A 22,982-nucleotide genomic window follows, 5' to 3' on the forward strand; every position below is an offset into this window, starting at 1 on the left:
AAATCTGGATTTAACATGGAATATAAAATCTTTTAAATGTATTTTTAAAAGATTTCTGATTTTCCCATGTTAATGGGGTTTTCTGTCAGGCTTCTGTGTCTTGTAGCTCTGTACATGCCTCCTTGCAGAGTTAATGACATCTATTACTTTTATTCTTGTGCTTTTCTTGTGTTTTTGTATCAAAGCCTTTGCACAATTTGTGGAAAATTAGCTTTTTCCAGTTACCCTTGGATACAATGCAGATCAGCTTGTCACTGAGTATCACTGAGCAGTGTATTATTATATGAGGGACAACAAAGCTAAACTGAAGGTGGACCACTGCTTTCCTGCTATACGACAAGCAGGACATTACGTAAAACAAGTGCACTGCAAATCACCTTTAAAATAAGGAAACTAAACCCAATGTTATGTAACCTTATATGCTACGGTTTTAAAATAGGGAAACGGTTATTAAGACCACATGATCTAAAATAAATGTTCTCTTATAGGGTGGGGGGGGGGGGTCTCTATAACATTCACTATATATATATATATATATATATATAAAGAACTCATCAGAACTGGAGAGGAGTTGAGATAAAATTGACAGCCCCCTTGTCTAAAGGTGCATCCCATTCCTGCCGTCACCAAACAAAATCTGTCTAGGCTGGGGGTGGAGGTCCCAAGGCATCCTGGGAGCTAAAGCTTTAACTGTTTGGGGCCCGATCCTCTTCAACCACCTACACCCTATGGCATCCCTGTGGATCCCTATGGACTATGAAGAAGACCTTGGCGATGGGGGGGGGGGGGTCAATGTTTTTCCAATGCTCAGTAGACTTCCTGTCAGTAATTACATTAAAGGAAACTGCAAGTAGCTTCTCCTCAGCCTCACATGGTTTGTAACAAAGATCAACTACAGACCCTCGCGAGTCGCATGCATGTCCAGAAAATACAATCTGAAATATCTGTCAAGGTATGGAAACCTTCACCTATACCTGAATATTACTCACAGCTTCGGTATGTAGGACAACTTAGGTTCAGTGGTCTTTTCAAAGCCACGTCCCTGCCGGCAAAACTATTTCTGTAATAAATAACCCCTTGCTGGTAGTAATGTGCTTTAGTTGCGGCCCACCGTTAGGCACAGGAAGGTATTGTCCCGCTTAGTCACGTTCAGTACTGAGTTTGCATGGTTGATATTTGTCTGTTACAAGTTCCTGCCTGTGAGACACGTTCTTGTGCTGCATATTTGAGCCTGCCTACATTCTGAGCAAGGGTCACTGACCCCCATTTATATAGTGCAAGGAGAAGTGAGAGGGGAACTTGCTGCATCTTGTCCGTTCTTATTAATTTTCCTATGAATAAAGGTTTGTTTATAATTAAACCCTTTCATGGCCAAAGAGATTTGGCTGAAGGATGGTTGTATTTGCTGTATTCGCTAATTGTTCAGGCGGTGGTCATCTGGAATACTGTGTCAGGTTCTGGAGGCCATATCTCCAGAAGGATATACATACATTAGGGAGTGTACAAGGAAGGGCAACTAAAATGGTGCATGGCCTACATCACAAAACGTACCCAGAATGGCTAAAAGATCTTAACATGTATAGTTTGGAGGAGAGAAGGGAAAGGGGGGACATGATAGAAACTTTCACATATACAGGTTGAGTATCCCTTATCCAAAATGCTTGGGACCAGAGGTATTTTGGATATCTGATTTTTCCGTATTTTGGAATAATTGCATACCATAATGAGATATCATGGTGATGGGACCTAAATCTAAGCACAGAATGCATTTATGTCACATATACACCTTATACACACAGCCTGAAGGTAATTTTAGCCAATATTTCTCTATCGTCCTAAGTGGATGCTGGGGTTCCTGAAAGGACCATGGGGATAGCGGCTCCGCAGGAGACAGGGCACAAAAGTAAAGCTTTTACAGGTCAGGTGGTGTGTACTGGCTCCTCCCCCTATGACCCTCCTCCAGACTCCAGTTAGATTTTTGTGCCCGGCCGAGAAGGGTGCAATTCTAGGTGGCTCTCATAAAGAGCTGCTTAGAGAGTTTAGCTTAGGTTTTTTATTTTACAGTGATTCCTGCTGGCAACAGGATCACTGCAACGAGGGACAGAGGGGAGAAGAAGTGAACTCACCTGCGTGCAGGATGGATTGGCTTCTTGGCTACTGGACATGAAGCTCCAGAGGGACGATCACAGGTACAGCCTGGATGGTCACCGGAGCCACGCCGCCGGCCCCCTCACAGATGCTGAAGCAAGAAGAGGTCCAGAATCGGCGGCTGAAGACTCCTGCAGTCTTCTTAAGGTAGCGCACAGCACTGCAGCTGTGCGCCATTTTCCTCTCAGCACACTTCACACGGCAGTCACTGAGGGTGCAGGGCGCTGGGGGGGGGCGCCCTGGGAGGCAAATGAAAACCTTTAAAAAGGCTAAAAATACCTCACATATAGCCCCAGAGGCTATATGGAGATATTTACCCCTGCCTAAATGTACTAAATAGCGGGAGACGAGCCCGCCGAAAAAGGGGCGGGGCCTATCTCCTCAGCACACGGCGCCATTTTCTGTCACAGCTCCGCTGGTCAGGAAGGCTCCCAGGTCTCTCCCCTGCACTGCACTACAGAAACAGGGTATAACAGAGAGGGGGGGCAGAATAAATGGCAATATATTAATATAAAAGCAGCTATAAGGGAGCACTTAATCATAAGGCTATCCCTGTCATATATAGCGCTTTTTGGTGTGTGCTGGCAGACTCTCCCTCTGTCTCCCCAAAGGGCTAGTGGGTCCTGTCTTCGTATAGAGCATTCCCTGTGTGTCTGCTGTGTGTCGGTACGTGTGTGTCGACATGTATGAGGACGTTATTGGTGTGGAGGCGGAGCAATTGCCAAATATGAGGATGTCACCTCCTAGGGGGTCGACACCAGAATGGATGCCTTTATTTGTGGAATTACGGGATAGCGTCAACTCGCTTAAGCAGTCGTTTGCCGACATGAGGCGGCCGGACACTCAATTAGTGTCTGTCCAGGCGCCTCAAACACCGTCAGGGGCTGTAAAACGTCCCTTGCCTCAGTCGGTCGACACAGACCCAGACACAGGCACTGATTCCGGTGGTGAAGGTGACGAATCAACCGTATTTTCCAGTAGGGCCACACGTTATATGATTTTGGCAATAAAGGAGATGTTACATTTAGCTGATACTACAGGTACCACTAAACAGGGTATTATGTGGGGTGTGAAAAAACTACCAGTAGTTTTTACCGAATCAGAAGAATTAAATGACGTGTGTGATGAAGCGTGGGGTGCCCCGATAAAAAACTGCTAATTTCAAAGAAGTTATTGGCTTTATACACTTTCCCGCCAGAGGTTAGGGAGCGCTGGGAAACACCTCCTAGGGTGGACAAAGCGCTAACACGCTTATCAAAACAAGTGGCGTTACCCTCTCCTGAGACGGACGCACTTAAAGATCCATCAGATAGGAGGATGGAAAATATCCAAAAAGGTATATACACACATGCAGGTGTTATACTACGACCAGCTATTGCGACTGCCTGGATGTGCAGTGCTGGGGTAGTTTGGTCAGAGTCCCTGATCGAAAATATTGATACCCTGGACAGGGACAATATTTTACTGTCGTTAGAACAAATAAAGGATGCATTTCTTTATATGCGTGATGCACAGAGAGATATCTGCACACTGGCATCACGGGTAAGTGCTATGTCCATTTCGGCCAGAAGAGCTTTATGGACACGACAGTGGACAGGCGATGCGTAGAGGAGTTATTTGAGGTCGGTCTATCGGATTTGGTGGCCACGGCTACGGCCGGGAAATCCACCTTTCTACCTCAAGTCACTCCCCAACAGAAAAAGGCACCGACCTTTCAACCGCAGCCCTTTCGTTCCTTTAAAAATAAGAGAGCAAAGGGCTATTCATATCTGCCACGAGGCAGAGGACGAGGGAAGAGACAGCAACAGGCAGCTCCTTCCCAGGAACAGAAGCCCTCCCCGGCTTCTACAAAAGCCTCAGCATGACGCTGGGGCTTCGCAAGCGGACTCGGGGGCGGTAGGCGGTCGTCTCAAAAATTACAGCGCGCAGTGGGCTCACTCGCAGGTAAATCCCTGGATCCTGCAGATAATATCTCAGGGGTACAGGTTGAAATTAGAGACAGATCCACCTCGCCGTTTCCTGAAGTCTGCTTTACCAACGTCCCCCTCAGAAAGGGAGACGGTTTTGGAAGCCATTCACAAGCTGTATTCTCAGCAGGTGATAGTCTAGGTACCTCTTCTACAACAAGGGAAGGGGTATTATTCCACTCTATTTGTGGTACCGAAGCCGGATGGCTCGGTAAGGCCTATTCTAAATCTGAAGTCCTTGAACCTATACATAAAGAAGTTCAAGTTCAAGATGGAGTCACTCAGAGCAGTGATAGCGAACCTGGAAGAAGGGGACTTTATGGTATCCTTGGACATCAAGGATGCGTATCTCCACGTTCCAATTACCCCTCACACCAGGGGTACCTCAGGTTCGTTGTACAAAACTGTCACTATCAGTTTCAGACGCTGCCGTTTGGTTTGTCCACGGCACCTCGGGTCTTTACAAAGGTAATGGCCGAGATAATATTTCTTCTTCGAAGAAAAGGCGTATTAATTATCCCATACTTGGACGATCTCCTAATAAGGGCAAGGTCCAGAGAACAGCTAGAGATGGGTTTAGCACTATCTCAAGAGGTGCTAAAGCAGCACGGATGGATTCTGAATATTCCAAAATCCCAATTAATGCCGACAACTCGTCTGCTGTTCCTGGGGATGATTCTGGACACAGTTCAGAAAAAGGTTTTTCTTCCCGAAGAAAAAGCCAAGGAGTTATCTGACCTGGTCAGGAACCTCCTAAAACCAGGAAAGGTGTCTGTACATCAATGCACAAGAGTCCTGGGAAAAAATGGTAGCTTCTTACGAAGCAATCCCTTTCGGCAGATTCCATGCAAAGGGATCTGTTGGACAAATGGTCAGGGTTGCATCTTCAGATGCACCTGCGGATAACCCTGTCGCCGAGGACAAGGGTATCCCTTCTGTGGTGGTTGCAGGAGGCTCATCTATTGGAGGGCCGCAGATTCGGCATGCAGGATTGGATCCTGGTGACCACGGATGCCAGCCTGAGAGGCTGGGGAGCAGTCGCACAGGGAAGAAATTTCCAGGGAGTGTGGTCGAGCCTGAAAAAGTCTCTTCACATAAGCATTCTGGAACTAAGAGCAATCTACAATGCTCTAAGCCAGGCGGAACCTCTGCTTCAAGGAAGACCGGTGTTGATCCAGTCGGACAACATCACGGCAGTCGCCCATGTAAACAGACAGGGCGGCACAAGAAGCAGGAGGGCAATGGCAGAAGCTGCCAGGATCCTTCGCTGGGCGGAGAATCACGTGATAGCACTGTCAGCAGTATTCATCCCGGGCGTGGACAACTGGGAAGCAGACTTCCTCAGCAGACACGACCTTCACCCGGGAGAGTGGGGACTTCATCCAGAAGTTTTCCACATGCTATTAAACCGTTGGGTAAAACCAATGGTGGACATGATGGCGTCTCGCCTCAACAAAACACTGGACAGGTATTGCGCCAGGTCAAGAGATCCGCAGGCAATAGCTGTGGACGCGCTGGTAACACCTTGGGTGTACCAGTAGGTATATGTGTTTCCTCCTCTGCCTCTCATACCAAAGGTATTGAGGATTATACGGCAAAGAGGAGTAAGACTAGTGGCTCCGGATTGGCCAAGAAGGACTTGGTACCCGGAACTTCAAGAGATGGTCACGGACGATCCGTGGCCTCTACTTCTGAGAAGGGACCTGCTTCAGCAGGGTCCTTGTCTTTTTCAAGACTTACCGCGGCTGCGTTTGACGGCATGGCGTTGAATGCCAGATCCTAAAAGGAAAAGGCATTCCAGAAGAAGTCATTCCTACCTTGATAAAGGCAAGGAAGGAAGTCACCGCGAAGCATTATCGCCGTATTTGGCGAAAATATGTTGCGTGGTGCGAGCAGCGGAGTGCTCCGATGGAGAAATTTCAACTGGGTCGTTTTCCTACATTTCCTGCAATCAGGATTGTCTATGGGTCTCAAATTGGGATCTATTAAGGTTCAAATTTCGGCCCTATCAATATTCTTCCACAAAGAATTGGCCTCAGTCCCTGAGGTCCAGATTTTTATCAAAGGAGTACTGCATATACAGCCTCCTGTGGTGCCTAAGGTGGCACCGTGGGATCTAAATGTAGTTTTAGATTTCCTCAAATCCAATTGGTTTGAACCACTAAAGAATGTGGATTTGAAATATCTCACATGGAAAGTGACTATGTTACTGGCCCTGGCTTCGGCCGGGAGAGTATCTGAACTGGCGGCTTTGTCTTATAAAAGCCCTTATTTAATTTTCCATTCGACATAGGGCAGAGCTGCGGACGCGTCCGCATTTTCTCCCTAAGGTGGTATCAGCGTTTCACCTGAACCAGCCTATTGTAGTGCCTGCGGCTACAGACGACTTGAAGGACTCCAAGTTGTTGGACGTTGTCAGAGCCTTAAAAATATACATTTAAAGGACGGCTGGAGTCAGAAAATCTGACTCGCTGTTTATACTGTATGCACCCAACAAGTTGGGTGCACCTGCTTCTAAGCAGTCGATTGCTCGTTGGTTTTGTAACAAAATTCAACTTGTACATTCTGTGGCAGGCCTGCCACAGCCTAAATCTGTTAAGGCCCATTCCGCAAGGAAGGTGGGCTCATCTTGGGCGGCTGCCCGAGGGGTCTCGGCATTACAACTCTGCCGAGCAGCTACGTGGTCAGGGGAGAACACGTTTGTAAATTTTTACAAATTTGATACCCTGGCAAAGGAGGACCTGGAGTTCTCTCATTCGGTGCTGCAGAGTCATCCGCACTCTCCCGCCCGTTTGGGAGCTTTGGTATAATCCCCATGGTCCTTTCAGGAACCCCAGCATCCACTTAGGACGATAGAGAAAATAAGAATTTACTTACCGATAATTCTATTTCTCGGAGTCCGTAGTGGATGCTGGGCGCCCATCCCAAGTGCGGATTATCTGCAATACTTGTACATAGTTATTGTTAACTAATTCGGGTTATTGTTTAGGAAGCCATCTTTCAGAGGCTCCTCTGTTATCATACTGTTAACTGGGTTTAGATCACAAGTTGTACGGTGTGATTGGTGTGGCTGGTATGAGTCTTACCCGGGATTCAAAATCCTCCCTTATTGTGTACGCTCGTCCGGGCACAGTACCTAACTGGAGTCTGGAGGAGGGTCATAGGGGGAGGAGCCAGTACACACCACCTGACCTGTAAAAGCTTTACTTTTGTGCCCTGTCTCCTGCGGAGCCGCTATCCCCATGGTCCTTTCAGGAACCCCAGCATCCACTACGGACTCCGAGAAATAGAATTATCGGTAAGTAAATTCTTATTTTTTTGTAACTTTGTGCATTGAACAAAGTGTACCTACATTCACACAATTTATTTATGTTTCATATACCCCTTATATACACAGCCTGAAGGTCATTGAATACAATGTTTTTAATAACTGTGTGCATTAAACACAGTTTGTGTACATTGAGCCATCAAAAAACAAAGGTTTCACTATCTCACTCTCACGCAAAAAAGTCCGATTTTCAGAATATTCCGTATTTTGGAATATTTGGATATGGGATACTCAACCTGTATCAAGGGTCTTAACAAAGTTCAGGAGGGAAACATTCTTCAAAGGAAGAGAAGTATTAGAGCTTGAGGACATACACTGAGACTTGAGGGGGGGGGTTCAGAGGAAATTTAAGGAAAAATTACTTCACAGAAAGGGTAATGGATAAGTGGAATAGCCTCCCATCAGAGGTGGTAGAGGCTAAGACTGTAGAGCAATTTAAACATGCTTGGGATAGGCATATGAATATCCTTACAAAGAATTAAGGTTCAAAAAGGGTTGAGATTTCCTAAAGGATAAAAAAAAAAGGGTCAGACTAGATGGGCCAAGTGGTTCTTATCTGCAGTCAAATTCTATGTTTCTATGATCATATCATTACCTGGTGAGCGTAACCTATTGCAGTCATCTGTCATTGTCACACCTAAAAGCCATTTAAAAAGCAGTTGCATGTTTCCAGTAGATTTGCAATAAATGTAATTTCTTTCTATTGCCAAGAATGAACCAAATTCCATATTGGGGAATAGGCAGAATTCCAAATTCTTCTACAATTGGGTCTTCCAAATTCCAAATAAAATGCAAACCCTAATTTGCTTGTTTAAGTTCAGTAGGAGAAGGCAATAAAGATCAAATATAATTTGAAGATTTCATTTGTGTATTAAAATCGCCTAGGCTCGGGATCCAGTTTTCCAGGTTCTAAGGATTTGCCTTTACAGCAATCCTGCTAAAACCTTGTAGGATTCGGAAAAGACTCTCCAACCGGATCCGGAATTTACTGCAGTAGATCAGTAATAACTGCAAACTTTATAATTCATGTTGTATTCAAACAAAGGCCCCCATTTATCAAGCCTTGGAGAGTTATTAATTGCACGGTGATAAAATACCAACCAATCAGCACCTAACTGCCATGTCACAGGCTGTGTTTGAAAATTGACTGTTAGGAGCTGATTGGTTGCTACTTAATCACTGTGCAATTTATCACTCTCCAAGGCTTGATAAATCTGGGCCCAAATGTTTCTAATTCTCAGGGTTGCAGTAGGTAATAGGATTGTAGCGAAGGGGTAATTGTAAGCTGCAAATTATACATATTGATGTAAAATGTGACCGTCGCCAGTTGTTATGAATCTGACAGATGGTGATGGCCACAAAACAAATGTGTCTGTTTCCCGCAGCCCATAGCCAGAGACTGGTGCATGTCAAGTCCCGCGTCAGCCTCTCTCCGCGCTATCAGACCCTCGAGCGAGACCTGATTGAATATCAGGAGCGGCAGCTCTTTGAGTACTTTGTGGTGGTATCTCTACAGAAGAAGACAACCGGGACAGTCTACGTTCCCGAGATCACCCAGCAATTCCCCTTGAAGGTATAAATGCTCTCTCTCCACAGACTGAACCGTTAACTTTAAAAAAATTGATTGCAAGCTCTTACTAACGGCGCACACTGTCTAGGGGGGATGCGGTCAAGATCCCGTCGGACGGAATCCTGGCGGTCGGAATACCGACGCTGGAATCCCGACCGGCACAATCCCGACATATTCTCCCTCCGTGGGTGTCCAAGACACCCATAGAGGGAGAATAAATTAGTGTGCCGAGCGTAGCGAGGCACCGTGCCCGCAGCGTGGTGAGCGAAGCGAGCCCTTAAGGGGCTGCGTTCCGCTCGCCACCCCTGTCGGGATTGTGTGGTCGGAAATCCGGCGTCGGTATTTCGACCACCGGGATCCCATCCAGCTGGATTTAGTACCGATCTTGTCTAGGGTTATGTTGCTGTATCATAACCAATGTTAATAATAACAAAGTATACACAAGTTTAAAAATAAATGCCCTCATTCTATGTTGCTGCAGAACACCCCACTGGGCTCTGTCTGATTAAAAGTACTGCAGAAGCCTCCACACACTGCCTACACATGACATGCTGAGAGATGTGTATGTGTATATGACTGGGAGCCATATTGAATGCCCTTCCAGAGAGGTTTTGAAGAAAAGATAATGATTTGAAGTAAGCAAGTTTAGAACATGGGGTCAGATGTATTAATTAAGGAGTCTATTCATGAAGCAGTGAAAAGAGCGGAGAAGTGAGCCTGTGGAGACGTCACCCATGGCAACCAATCAGCTGCTCCGTACAATTGTATAGTATGCAAATTATAAATGTTACTTTAATGCTGATTGGTTGCCATGGGCAACTTCTCCACTGGCTCACTTCTCCACACTTTTCACTGCTTCATGAATAGACCCCTAAGCCTGGAGAAGTGATAAAGCAGTGATAAATGGAAGGTGATAACGCACCAACCAATCAGCTCCGACCTGTCATTTTTCAAACCCGTAATGATTGGCTGGTGCGTTATCACCTTCCACCTATCACTGCTTTATCACTTCTGCAGGCTTAATACATCTGCCCCATGGTCCCAACTCCAGTCCCCTAGAACCCCACAGGTCATGATTTGTGTATTTCTGTCTGTGGAAGCAGGTGGGATAATTACCGACACAGCAACATAGATTAACTCACCTGTGCATGATTAAAGACATCCACAAACATGATCTGTTGGGGGTATGTGCGGACTGGAGGACTGGGAACCACTGGCTCAGAAGGTATTTATCCTGCTATATAAAGAAAAATAAATTAGCCATGTAACAAGTCAACATAAATAAATCAGAATTAAGGACTCAAAGAGTAATGTGTGCCAAGCATAGGGGAGAGTTATCAAATTTTGGTGAGAGATAAAGGGGCAGATTTATTAAGCCTGGTGAAGTGATAAAGTGGAAGGTGATAACGCACCAGCCAATCAGCTCTGAACTTCCATGTTACAGGCTGGGTTTGAAAAATGGCAGTTAGGAGCTGATTGGCCGGTGCTTTATCGCCTTCCACTTTATCACTTCACCAGGCTTAATAAATCTGCCCAAAAACGAGAGAGACCAGCTCCTAACTGACATCTTTAAAACACAGGCTGTAACATGGCAGTTAGGAGCTGATTGGCTGGTGCTTTATTCTCTCTCTCTCTCTCTCTCTCTCTCTCTCTCTCTCTCTCTCTCTCTCTCTCTCTCTCTCTCTCTCTCTCTCTCTCTCTCTCTCTCTCTCTCTCTCTCCAAGGCTTAGTAAATAGACCCCTATGGGAAGTACGGATGATGTAATGGTTAGCATTACTGCCTCACAGCACTGAGGTCATGGGTTCGATTCCCACCATGGCCCTAACTCTCTGTGGAGTTTGTATATTCTCCCCGCGTGGGTTTCCTCCGGGTACTCCGGTTTCCTCCCACTATCCAAAAATATACTGTTATGTTACTTGGCTCCCTACAAAATTAACCCTAGCGTGATTGTGTGTGCGTGTACATGTGGTAGGGAATATAGATTGTAAGCTCCACTGGGGCAGTGACTGATGAGAATGGCCAAATATTCTCTGTAAAGCGCTGCAGAATATGTGTGCGCTATATAAATAACTGATAATAATAATATCACATGTGACTTAAATTAGTACCTCAATCTCTTTCATTATGCCATTTGTGCATATGCACAGATATCCTTAAAACCTGGACTGTTTGGCAAGGCCTGGCCTACTGTGAAATACTGTATATGATAAATCCGCTGCAAGTCCCATGCTGTGTGAATCCCTTGAAGCCTTGGCCACACTTTTCAGGCGCTATATGACACATTTATATATTCTGAACCTTTTTAATTTTCTCCTCCTGTAAGGTTCACAGAGAATGCTGTCGCTTTTTTCCACATACTTTTGGGCCAAAGTAATCGTAGCTTTGTGCCGTGTTAATTACAGAGCAGCGAGCTGCGGTTTGCGTGCTGTAAGTGGGTGCTGACTGTTCCTCCTGGACTGCAGAATCTCAACTCTGGTGTGTTTTTCTTCCAGCTGGAGCGATCGTTCAAGTTCATGCGAGAAGCCGGTGACCAGTTCAAAGCCATCCCCCAGTTCTGTTTCCCGGATGCCAAGGACTGGTCCCCAGTTAGCCAGTTTGACAGGTAAAAGTGTCCGTTCAGTGTGGGACATATAACCCTAAGGGAAACATTTACTAAGCAGAGATAAGAGCGGAGAAGTGAGCCAGTGGAGATGTTGCCCATGGCGACCAATCAGCACTGAAGTAACATATATAATATGCCTACTATAAAATGATACAGAGCCGCTGATTGGCTGATGGGGAAATTTCTCCACTGGCTCACTTCTCCGCTATTATCACTGCTTAATAAATGTACCCCTAAGTTGGTAGCTGTGGCTTCATTGCAGCCATATTTGGTATGTACAATAGGAAGTGGTGATATCATTTTAACAATATTATTCTGGTCAGGTTTTTTTTCATGGTTTATTGTATTATTATGAGATACCTGTACTTGCGTGTCTCATGTGTGTTTTTTTTTTTTTCTCCAGTGAGACGTTTTCCTTTGTGCTGACCGGGGAGGATGGTAGTCGCCGTTTTGGGTACTGCAGACGCCTCCTGGTAACTATTATTTGTATATTCCCAAGATAATGCCACCGACCTCAAACCGACCACACGTTTATGTCACATGTGGCAGAGCTTGTTATTACAGATACGTCTGCTCATTAAATGACGAGGAGCCATCTAATTTGTTGACAGTAGTTTAAATGTAAAGATTATACATAAATGAGGTTTAGAAGTGCCCAAAAAATTAAAACTGCAACGCTGTTCTCTCTTAGCATGTAAAAAGCTCCTCCTTGTATTTTCATTGACTGCAACAGTGACACTTGCTGGCTGTAAAAGATACTACTCTCTATGAAATAAAATGTCTACAGGTGTGTGCATAGCTAGTGTATATCAAATCCATCTTTCCAGAATGTGACCCTCAGAGAATAAAAAAAAGCATCTGTCACATTTTCCATCGCCGCTAACATTTGGTCTACCGTTTTTGTTTTTAAAGCCCAGCGGGAAAGGAAACCGCCTCCCGGAAGTGTATTGTATCGTGAGCCGGTTAGGCTGCTTCAACCTCTTCTCCAAGGTACTGGTAGGGGGCAGCGAGCCAGTGGATGTTCAATGGTTTCATTACCTGGTGTCCATGTTGCTAAAATAGTAGGAAATATAAGGAAATAGGATTTGCCAATCACTGTTTATTTGTGTTAGTCTAAAGACGCTTGGGGGGAGCCTTAGAGAGATAAAGTGGAGAGAGATAAAGTGCCAACCAGTAGCGGCTCCAGAGGTGGGGCTGAAGCGCAAACCAAATTTCAAATAGGGGGCCTCACCAACTGCCGGTGAGTCCGTTTGGGTGACAGTTGGAGGCAGTTGGTGCGGCTCCCCTATTTGAAACTTGGAGCCGCCACTGGTACCAACTAATCAGCTTCCAACTGTCCTTTTTCAAACACAGCCCGTAACATGGCAGTTAGGAGCTCATTGGGTGGTTATTGCTCTCCACTTTATCTCTCTCCAAGCATTGATAAATAGGCCTCACGCACATTTTAGGAGTCTCCATAATGGAATATGTAAAGGAACCAATGAAAGCAAAACGCACATTTATGTAAGGAAAATCTCATTTAAATCATTGATTGTAAAAATGATGAGTGTTTGTAGTATTGATTAAGAATCTTTACATTAGTAGCAGTTTAACATGAACTTACTTCTCGTATGTAGGGTTAGTTTTCTTTTTATTTAACTGATCAGTAGTACGTGTGGGCGGAGGATGCCTGTTTCCGGAATGTTTGTATCTACTAACGTTGGGTAAAATAATCTTTCTAGTACAAGCAGGTAATCCTGTGGCCACCGGTTGTTGTGGAACTGTAAGTTCCAGCATGCTCCTTGGCTTGTAGTTATATAACAGCTGGTGGACGTTAGATTTTAACTTCACTGTTTTTGTGGGGGAATTTTCTGTGATCGGGTTGGTTATTTAAATGTATTATTTTAACCAGTTACATATGAATAAATATAATGTTTTCTGCCACTACTCTGATATATTCACCCCCCCTTGCAGATCCTGGATGAAGTGGAGAAAAGAAGAGGTATATCTCCAGCTTTGGTGCAGCCATTTATGAGAGCCATCATAGAGGCCCCGTTCCCAGCTTTAGGAAGGAAGATCACGGTGAAGAACTTCCTACCTGGGTCAGGAACTGAGGTATGGGCTCACAAGTCACTGGTATGACCATAAAGGAAGCCTCCCTAGAATGAGAGGTGTGCAGTGACTGAAGAACCTGATTGGGTGGGTGTAACTCCTATCTAATAAAGGGGTGCAGATTTACTTGATCCCAGTCAGGTCCTAATAGTGGTTACATCTGTCCATCATACCGTGTGGTCTAATAACTCTTATCCGGTTATGTGTTGGCTATCCAGCACCTTCTAAGCACAACTAACGCATTTCGCTTTCTGCAGCTGTGACTGGAGAGATCGTTCCTCACCTCTGCTCTCCCCCTAGGTGATCGAGTTTTGCCGACCTCTGGACTCCAGGCTTGAGCATGTGGATTTTGAAGCCCTCTTCTCCACGCTTAGTGTACGGCACCTCATACAAGTCTTCGCCTCCCTCCTCCTAGAAAGAAGAGTCATCTTCATGGCAGACACACTTAGGTAGAGTCCTACTCTAAATATACATTGGTTTGACTCATGTGCACAATTGGGGATATGGATTTAAATAAAAAATATGGTGGCCTCTCAGAATCTCTTAAGCCAATAATTAATTTTAATATATAATATTGCAAAATATATTTCGCTGCTTTTTCTGGTGCTGACCATGCAAACTATTCATTCATGTAACCATTCCAGTTGCAGAACATCCCTACTGCTGAGTGATCCCTACTGTTGCACAATATCTTTATACTTTTCATCCCAAAGTTGTTTTCTGTGACCGTGTTTTTTGATGTTAACGTATTTTTCCCAGCACCAATTTCCTGCCGATTAAGGGGTTAAGTAGAGAGCATTTTTTCGTTCTTTGCATGTTGTGTTTCCATGGAGATGAGTGTAAACATGACAGCGCTCAGCGCTGATGTCACCCAACATATAATTATAGAGTGTGGGATTCTGGGCACCATTCCAAATGCCTCTTGATGTTTGAGAACACAGATGTGTAACGTCGCGCATGTTTCCTATGTGTTTATTTAAACGTATTCTATGTCGGCATTAGACAAACTTGCCCGCATTTAATAAACACAACTTAAATGTAAAACACATGCCACGTCTGTATGAAAGGCGCCATCTTGAGGAAATATGTAAGCGGTTCCTTGATTTTGACATGACGTATTAGAAATTCCATGATTTGTAAATTTAAATGAAATGAAGTTTCTCTTTAAAATTAAATTTGCTGAGGCTTCACAGATTTGTGGGGGGGGGGGGGGGGGGGGAATTTATCAAATCTTGGAGAGAGATAAAGTGGAGAAGCTTCTGTCACTTTTCTAGCGTAGCCTGTAAAATGACAGAAGGTGATAGGTTGAGGACCATATCGGAGAGTAGGGCAGGTGGGGAATCCTTTGTTTGTGCACTTTAGACTTCCTGTCAGATATGTATTATGCAGGAAGTATTTTTGAGCCAAGTATAGCTTTAAAAATAAAACAATAGTGTACAGTGAAAGGAATTCCAAGGTCGTGAATGTTTCAAGGTGCCTTTTCCTCCTAGAGTAGCTTGCATTTTTATGGCTTCCATTCGAGTCCCAGAATAAAGTGTGGTTGTCATCAACACATCGAGTTCGCAGCCATTTTGTGGGCTGGGCCATGATCCATAAAAATACTACCCGTTCATGTGGAACTAGTGACCTCGCTGTGAATTCAGCCTATCCGTTATTCAAAAAACACGTAACATCACTGACGCACAAAGTGATGTCATCAGGACCCTTGTGAATGGATAAGCTTCGATCAAATGAATATGGGTCCAGCTCACAAAATGGCTGCCTTTGCTAAAATCTCTGATAAAATGTACTTCTTCTGTTAATAAATAAACATTATAATAGTGTTTTTTCCCCCTGTTTATTTTATTTTAGCACCTTGTCCAAATGTTGCCATGCAATGGTCGCCTTAATATACCCCTTTGCCTGGCAGCACACCTACATTCCTGTTCTTCCACCAGCGATGATCGACATAGTCTGCTCCCCCACCCCGTTTCTCATTGGCCTTCTTTCCAGCTCTCTGCCTCGACTCAAAGACATGCCGGTGGAAGAGGTGAGTTTAAGGTTGCCTTCGTGTATGGCCTGCAATTCACTGCTGAAAACTAGTAAACAAAGACCCCATCAAGACCTAAATGGCTGTAAATGTCAACAAGCCTGGTCATAGGTTGCTGCTGTACTGTTGCCATGGCGATTGTTTATAAGCCAGTAGCAAGTTTATGAAGTGCTATATGTTCATTTACATTCATATGAAAGTTTAACTGTGTATTTGTATTTTCTCTGACGTCCTAGTGGATGCTGGGAACTCCGTAAGGACCATGGGGAATAGCGGCTCCGCAGGAGACTGGGCACAAAAGTAAAGCTTTAGGACTACCTGGTGTGCACTGGCTCCTCCCCCTATGACCCTCCTCCAAGCCTCAGTTAGATTTTTGTGCCCTTCCGAGAAGGGTGCATTCTAGGAGGCTCTCCTGAGTTTCTTAGTAAAAGTTTAGTTTTAGGTTTTTTATTTTCAGTGAGACCTGCTGGCAACAGGCTCACTGCATCGAGGGACTAAGGGGAGAAGAAGCGAACCTGCCTGCTTGCAGCCAGCTTGGGCTTCTTGGCTACTGGACACCATTAGCTCCAGAGGGACCGAACACAGGCCCAGCCTCGGAGTCCGGTCCCAGAGCCGCGCCGCCGGCCCCCTTACAGAGCCAGAAGCAAGAAGAGGTCCGGAAAATCGGCGGCAGAAGACATCAGTCTTCACCAAGGTAGCGCACAGCACTGCAGCTGTGCGCCATTGCTCCTCAGGCACACTTCACACTCCGGTCACTGAGGGTGCAGGGCGCTGGGGGGGGGGCGCCCTGAGCAGCAATAGAAACACCTTGGCTGGCGAAAATACATCACATATAACCCCCAGGGCTATATGGATGTATTTTAACCCCTGCCAGAATACAGCAAAAAGCGGGAGAAAAGTCCGGCGAGAAGGGGGCGGAGCCTATCTCCTCAGCACACGGGCGCCATTTTCCCTCACAGCTTCGCTGGAAGGACGTCTCCCTGACTCTCCCCTGCAGTCCTGCACTACAGAAAAGGGTAAAACAAGAGAGGGGGGCACTAATTAGGCGCAGTATAAATAAAACAGCAGCTATAAGGGGAAAAACACTTCTATAAGGTTATCCCTGTATATATATATATATATATATATATATATATATATATATATATATATATATATATATATAGCGCTCTGGTGTGTGCTGGCATACTCTCCCTCTGTCTCCCCAAAGGGCTAGTGGGGTCCTGTCCTCTATCAGAGCATTCTCTGTGTGTATGCTGTGTGTCGGTACGATTGTGTCGACATGTATGAGGAGGAAAATGGTGTGGAGGCGGAGCAATTGCCTGTAATGGAGATGTCACCCCCTAGGGAGTCGACACCTGAGTGGCTGAGCTTATGGAAGGAATTACGTGACAGTGTCAGCTCTTTACAAAAGACGGTTGATGACATGAGACAGCCGGCTACTCAGCTCGTGCCTGTCTAGGCGTTTCAAAAGCCATCAGGGGCTCTAAAACGCCCGTTACCTCAGATGGCAGATACAGACGCCGACACGGATACTGACTCCAGTGTCGACGATGAAGAGACGAATGTGACTTCCAATAGGGCCACACGTTACATGATTGATGCTATGAAAAATGTTTAACATATTTCTGATAATACAAGTACCACTAAAAAGGGTATTATGTTGGTGAGAAAAAACTGCCTGTAGTTTTTCCTGCATCTGAGGAATTAAATGAAGTGTGTGATGAAGCGTGGGTTTCCCCCGATAAAAAACTGATAATTCCTAAAAGGTTATTAGCATCATACCCCTTCCCGCCAGAGGATAGGGCACGTTGGGAAACACCCCCTAAGGTGGATAAAGCGCTCACACGTTTGTCAAAACAGGTGGCACTACCGTCCCCTGATAGGGCCGCCCTTAAGGAACCTGCTGACAGAAAGCAGGAGAATATCCTAAAATGTATATACACTCACACGGGTGTTATACTGCGACCAGCAATCGCCTCAGCCTGGATGTGCAGTGCTGGGGTGGCTTGGTCGGATTCCCTGACTGACAATATTGATACCCTGGATAGGGACAGTATATTACTGACTATAGAGCATTTGAAAGATGCATTTCTATATATGCGGGATGCACAGAGGGATATTTGCCGACTGGCATCAAGAGTAAGTGCGCGGTCCATTTCTGCCAGAAGAGGGTTATGGACGAGGCAGTGATCAGGTGATGCTGATTCCAAAAGGCATATGGAAGTATTGCCTTACAAAGGGGAGGCGTTATTTGGGGTAGGTCTATCAGACCTGGTAACCACGGCAACTGCTGTGAAAACCACATTTTTACCCCAGGTAGCCTCTCAACATAAGAAGACGCCGTATTATCAGGCGTAGTCCTTTCGGCCCCATAAGGGCAAGCGGGCAAAAGGCTCCTCATTTCTGCCCCGTGGCAGAGGGAGAGGAAAAAGGCTGCAGCAAACAGCCAGTTCCCAGGAACAGAAGCCCTCTCCCGTTTCTGCCAAGTCCTCAGCATGACGCTGGGGTTTTACAAGCGGACTCGGGAACTCCCCTTAAGTCTGCTTTACCGACGTCTCCCTCCGACAGGGAGGCGGTATTGGAAGCCATTCACAAGCTGTATTCCCAGCAGGTGATAATCAAGATACCCCTCCTGCAACAGGGACAGGGGTATTATTCCACGCTGTTTGTGGTACCGAAGCCGGACGGCTCGGTGAGACCTATTTTAAATCTGAGATCCTTGAACACTTACATACACAGGTTCAAATTCAAGATGGAGTCACTCAGAGCGGTGATTGCGAACTTGGAAGAAGGGGATTATATGGTGTCTTTGGACATCAAGGAGGCTTACCTCCATGTCCCAATTTACCCTTCTCACCAAGGATACCTCAGGTTTGTGGTACAGAACTGTCACTATCAGTTTCAGACGCTGCCGTTTGGTTTGTCCACGGCACCCCGGGTCTTTACCAAGGTAATGGCCGAAATGATGATACTCCTTCGAAGGAAGGGAGTTTTAGTTATCCCGTACTTGGACGATCTCCTGATAAGGGCAAGATCCAGGGAACAATTGGTAGTCTGGGTAGCACTATCTCAAGTAGTGTTGCGGCAGCACGGTTGGATTCTCTATATTCCAAAATCGCTGCTGATCCCGACGACACGTCTTCTATTCCTAGGGATGATCCTGGACACAGTCCAGAAAAAGGTGTTTCTCCCGGAGGAGAAAGCCAGGGAGTTATCCGAACTAGTCAGAAACCTCCTAAAACCAGGCCAAGTGTCAGTGCATCAATGCACAAGGGTCCTGGGAAAAATGGTGGCTTCCTACGAAGCAATCCCTTCGGCAGATTCCACGCAAGAACTTTCCAGTGGGACCTGCTGGACAAATGGTCCGGATCGCATCTTCAGATGCATCAGCGGATAACCCTGTCACCAAAGACAAGGGTGTCTCTACTGTGGTGGTTGCAGAGTGCTCATCTTCTAGAGGGCCGCAGTTTCGGCATTCAGGACTGGGTCCTGGTGACCACGGATGCCAGCCTGCGAGGCTGGGGAGCAGTCACACAGGGAAGAAATTTCCAGGGCTTGTGGTCAAGCCTGGAGACATCACTTCACATAAATATCCTGGAGCTGAGGGTCATTTACAATGCCCTAAGCCAAGCAAGACCTCTGCTTCAAGGTCAGCCGGTGCTGATCCAGTCGGACAACATCACGGCAGTCGCCCACGTGAACAGACAGGGCGGCACAAGAAGCAGGAGGGCAATGGCAGAAGCTGCAAGGATTCTTCGCTGGGCGGAAAATCATGTGATAGCACTGTCAGCAGTGTTCATTCCGGGAGTGGACAACTGGGAAGCAGACTTCCTCAGCAGGCACGACCTCCACCCGGGAGAGTGGGGACTTCACCCAGAAGTCTTCCACATGATTGTAAACCGTTGGAAAAAACCAAAGGTGGACATGATGGCGTCCCGCCTCAACAAAAAAATTGGACAGGTATTGCGCCAGGTCAAGGGACCCTCAGGCAATAGCTGTGGACGCTCTGGTAACACCATGGGTGTACCAGTCAGTGTATGTGTTTCCCTCCTCTGCCTCTCATACCCAAGGTACTGAGAATTATAAGACGGAGAGGAGTAAGAACTATACTCGTGGCTCCGGATTGGCCAAGAAGGACTTGGTACCCGGAACTTCAAGAGATGCTCACAGAGGACCCGTGGCCTCTACCTCTAAGAAGGGACCTGCTCCAGCAAGGACCCTGTCTGTTCCAAGACTTACCGCGGCTGCGTTTGACGGCATGGCGTTTGAACGCCGGATCCTGAAGGAAAAAGGCATTCCGGAAGAAGTCATTCCTACCCTGATCAAAGCCAGGAAGGATGTGACCGCAAAGCATTATCACCGCATTTGGCGGAAATATGTTGCGTGGTGCGAGGCCAGGAAGGCCCCAACGGAGGAATTTCAACTGGGTCGATTCCTGCATTTCCTGCAAACAGGAGTGTCTATGGGCCTAAAATTAGGATCCATTAAGGTTCAGATTTCGGCCCTGTCGATTTTCTTCCAGAAAGAACTGGCTTCAGTTCCTGAAGTTTCAGACGTTGTCAAGGGGGTGCTGCATATACAGCCTCCTTTTGTGCCTCCAGTGGCTCCTTGGGATCTCAATGTAGTTTAGGGGTTCCTAAAATCACATTGGTTTGAACCGCTTAAATCTGTGGATTTGAAATATCTCACATGAAAAGTGGTCATGCTGTTGGCCCTGGCTTCGGCCAGGCGCGTGTCAGAATTGGCGGCTTTATCTTATAAAAGCCCTTACCTGTTTTTTCATACGGACAGGGCAGAATTGAGGACTCGTCCACAATTTCTCCCTAAGGTGGTTTCAGCGTTTCACCTGAACCAGCCTATTGTGGTACCTGCGGCTACTAGGGACTTGGAGGACTCCAAGTTGCTGGACGTTGTCAGGGCCCTGAAAATATATGTTTCCAGGACGGCTGGAGTCAGAAAATCTGACTCCCTGTTTATCCTGTATGCACCCAACAAGCTGGGTGCTCCTGCTTCTAAGCAGACTATTGCTCGTTGGATTTGTAGTACAATTCAGCTTGCACATTCTGTGGCAGGCCTGCCACAGCCAAAATCTGTAAAAGCCCATTCCACAAGGAAGGGGGCTCATCTTGGGCGGCTGCCCGAGGGGTCTCGGCTTTACAACTTTGCAGAGCAGCTACTTGGTCAGGGGCAAACACGTTTGCTAAATTCTACAAATTTGATACTCTGGCTGAGGAGGACCTGGAGTTCTCTCATTCGGTGCTGCAGAGTCATCCGCACTCTCCCGCCCGTTTGGGAGCTTTGGTATAATCCCCATGGTCCTTACGGAGTTCCCAGCATCCACTAGGACGTCAGAGAAAATAAGAATTTACTTACCGATAATTCTATTTCTCGTAGTCCGTAGTGGATGCTGGGCGCCCATCCCAAGTGCGGATTGTCTGCAATACTTGTACATAGTTATTGTTAACTAAATCGGGTTATTGTTGTTGTGAGCCATCTTTCCAGAGGCTCCTCTGTTATCATGCTGTTAACTGGGTTCAGATCACAAGTTGTACGGTGTGATTGGTGTGGCTGGTATGAGTCTTACCCGGGATTCAAAATCCTTCCTTATTGTGTACGCTCGTCCGGGCACAGTATCCTAACTGAGGCTTGGAGGAGGGTCATAGGGGGAGGAGCCAGTGCACACCAGGTAGTCCTAAAGCTTTACTTTTGTGCCCAGTCTCCTGCGGAGCCGCTATTCCCCTTGGTCCTTACGGAGTTCCCAGCATCCACTACGGACTACGAGAAATAGAATTATCGGTAGTAAATTCTTATTATTTTTTTCCTACCTGTACGTTTGCAGAATTTTTGCTAAGACGAAGCCTCTCAACACTCCCATGGTATTTCTATGAATGACAAATGTATTTTAAGACATGCCTCCACCCCCACCCATAAATCAGTTGTGTAATTAGATGGAGTTTGTAAGTTATATTAATGTAAACGGGCGTATTCTATGGGGGTGCTTCTCAAGTCTAGCCCTCAGAACACACTAACAGTGCATGTTTTCCAGGTCTCACAGAATCACAAATAAAATAATTACAGCGACCTTTTAAAATGTGTCCGTCAGTCGTAATGAATACATCTATGCCCCCTAGCAAGGAAATATGGAAAACATGCACTGCTAGTGAGTCCTGAGGACTGGATATTAGAAGCCCTGTTCTGGAGTACATGCCGATTGTCCCTGGAGAGATTATATAACTGATCTGACCATTTCTACTTCCTATAATAATAAATACATTCCCGCTTTATTTGAGGCAAGTAAATTAGCAGTGTGGGAAAAATGATGAATACAAAGAGGCCTTTAATAAACATACGAGCAGTGACGCAGTTCCTTTTATGATCCTCACAAAATCAGTCCTCTATATAAATACACTGCCTTATTGTACCCTGGCAGAATGTCTCCGTCCTTGCCCAGAGAAATTAAATATCGCCTAAATTATGAAAGTTCAAAGTGGCATCAGGCAGGGCATAGCTAGAGCCCATTGCCGTGCCAAGTAGGCAAGATTACAACCAAATGACCTTGGATGGATGTATAATAATTGCAGTTGATTTAAAGGGGCTATGGCTCTCATTTCGAGTTGTTCGCTCGCTAGCTGCTTTTAGCAGCATTGCAAACGCTAAGCCGCCGCCCTCTGGGAGTGTATCTTATCTTAGCAGAAGTGCGAACGAAAGGATCGCAGCGCTGCTACAAAAAAAAGATTGTGCAGCTTCAGAGTAGCTCTAGACCTACTCCTACCTTGCGATGACTTCAGACTATTTAGTTCCTGTTTTGACGTCACAAATACGCCCTGTGTTCGGCCAGCCACTCCTGCGTTTTTATCTGGCATGCCTGCGTTTTTTCACACATTCCCCGAAAAACGGTCAGTTACCACCCAGAAACACCCACTTCCTGTCAATCACTCTGCGGCCAGCAGTGAGACTGAAAAGCGTCGCTAGAGCTTGTGTAAAACTGCATCGGCTTTTGTGAAAGTACGATGCGCGTGCGCAGTGCGCCCCATACGCATGCGCAGATTTGCAGGGTTTTTTTGCCTGATCGCTGCGCTGCGAACGAAATCAGCTAGCGATCAACTCTGAATGACCCCCTATGTGCCACTGTAACCCTTATCAACCAATCCGATTTTAAGTGCCGTCTTCTGATCTCCGGAGCTGTGACAAATTACTGCTTATTTTTAGAACTATTACATATAAATTTATATATAAGTAATGT

The 22,982-nt window shown here is 46.0% G+C and overlaps 1 protein-coding gene across 1 annotated transcript in view; it reads left to right on the forward strand.

Moving 5' to 3' along the window:
* DENND2A (DENN domain containing 2A) overlaps positions 1-22,982 on the forward strand; it is a 143,027-nt gene that overhangs the window by 107,827 nt on the left and 12,218 nt on the right. Inside the window, exons 9-15 of the mRNA XM_063928946.1 lie at positions 8,829-9,016; positions 11,507-11,616; positions 12,020-12,089; positions 12,529-12,606; positions 13,570-13,710; positions 14,008-14,156; positions 15,559-15,736. Of these exons, the coding sequence (XP_063785016.1) occupies positions 8,829-9,016; positions 11,507-11,616; positions 12,020-12,089; positions 12,529-12,606; positions 13,570-13,710; positions 14,008-14,156; positions 15,559-15,736 (914 nt within the window). The remainder of the gene's footprint in view (positions 1-8,828; positions 9,017-11,506; positions 11,617-12,019; positions 12,090-12,528; positions 12,607-13,569; positions 13,711-14,007; positions 14,157-15,558; positions 15,737-22,982) is intronic.

This window comes from Pseudophryne corroboree, chromosome 6, assembly GCF_028390025.1.
Source record: "Pseudophryne corroboree isolate aPseCor3 chromosome 6, aPseCor3.hap2, whole genome shotgun sequence".
Classification (NCBI taxonomy): Eukaryota; Metazoa; Chordata; class Amphibia; order Anura; family Myobatrachidae; genus Pseudophryne; species Pseudophryne corroboree.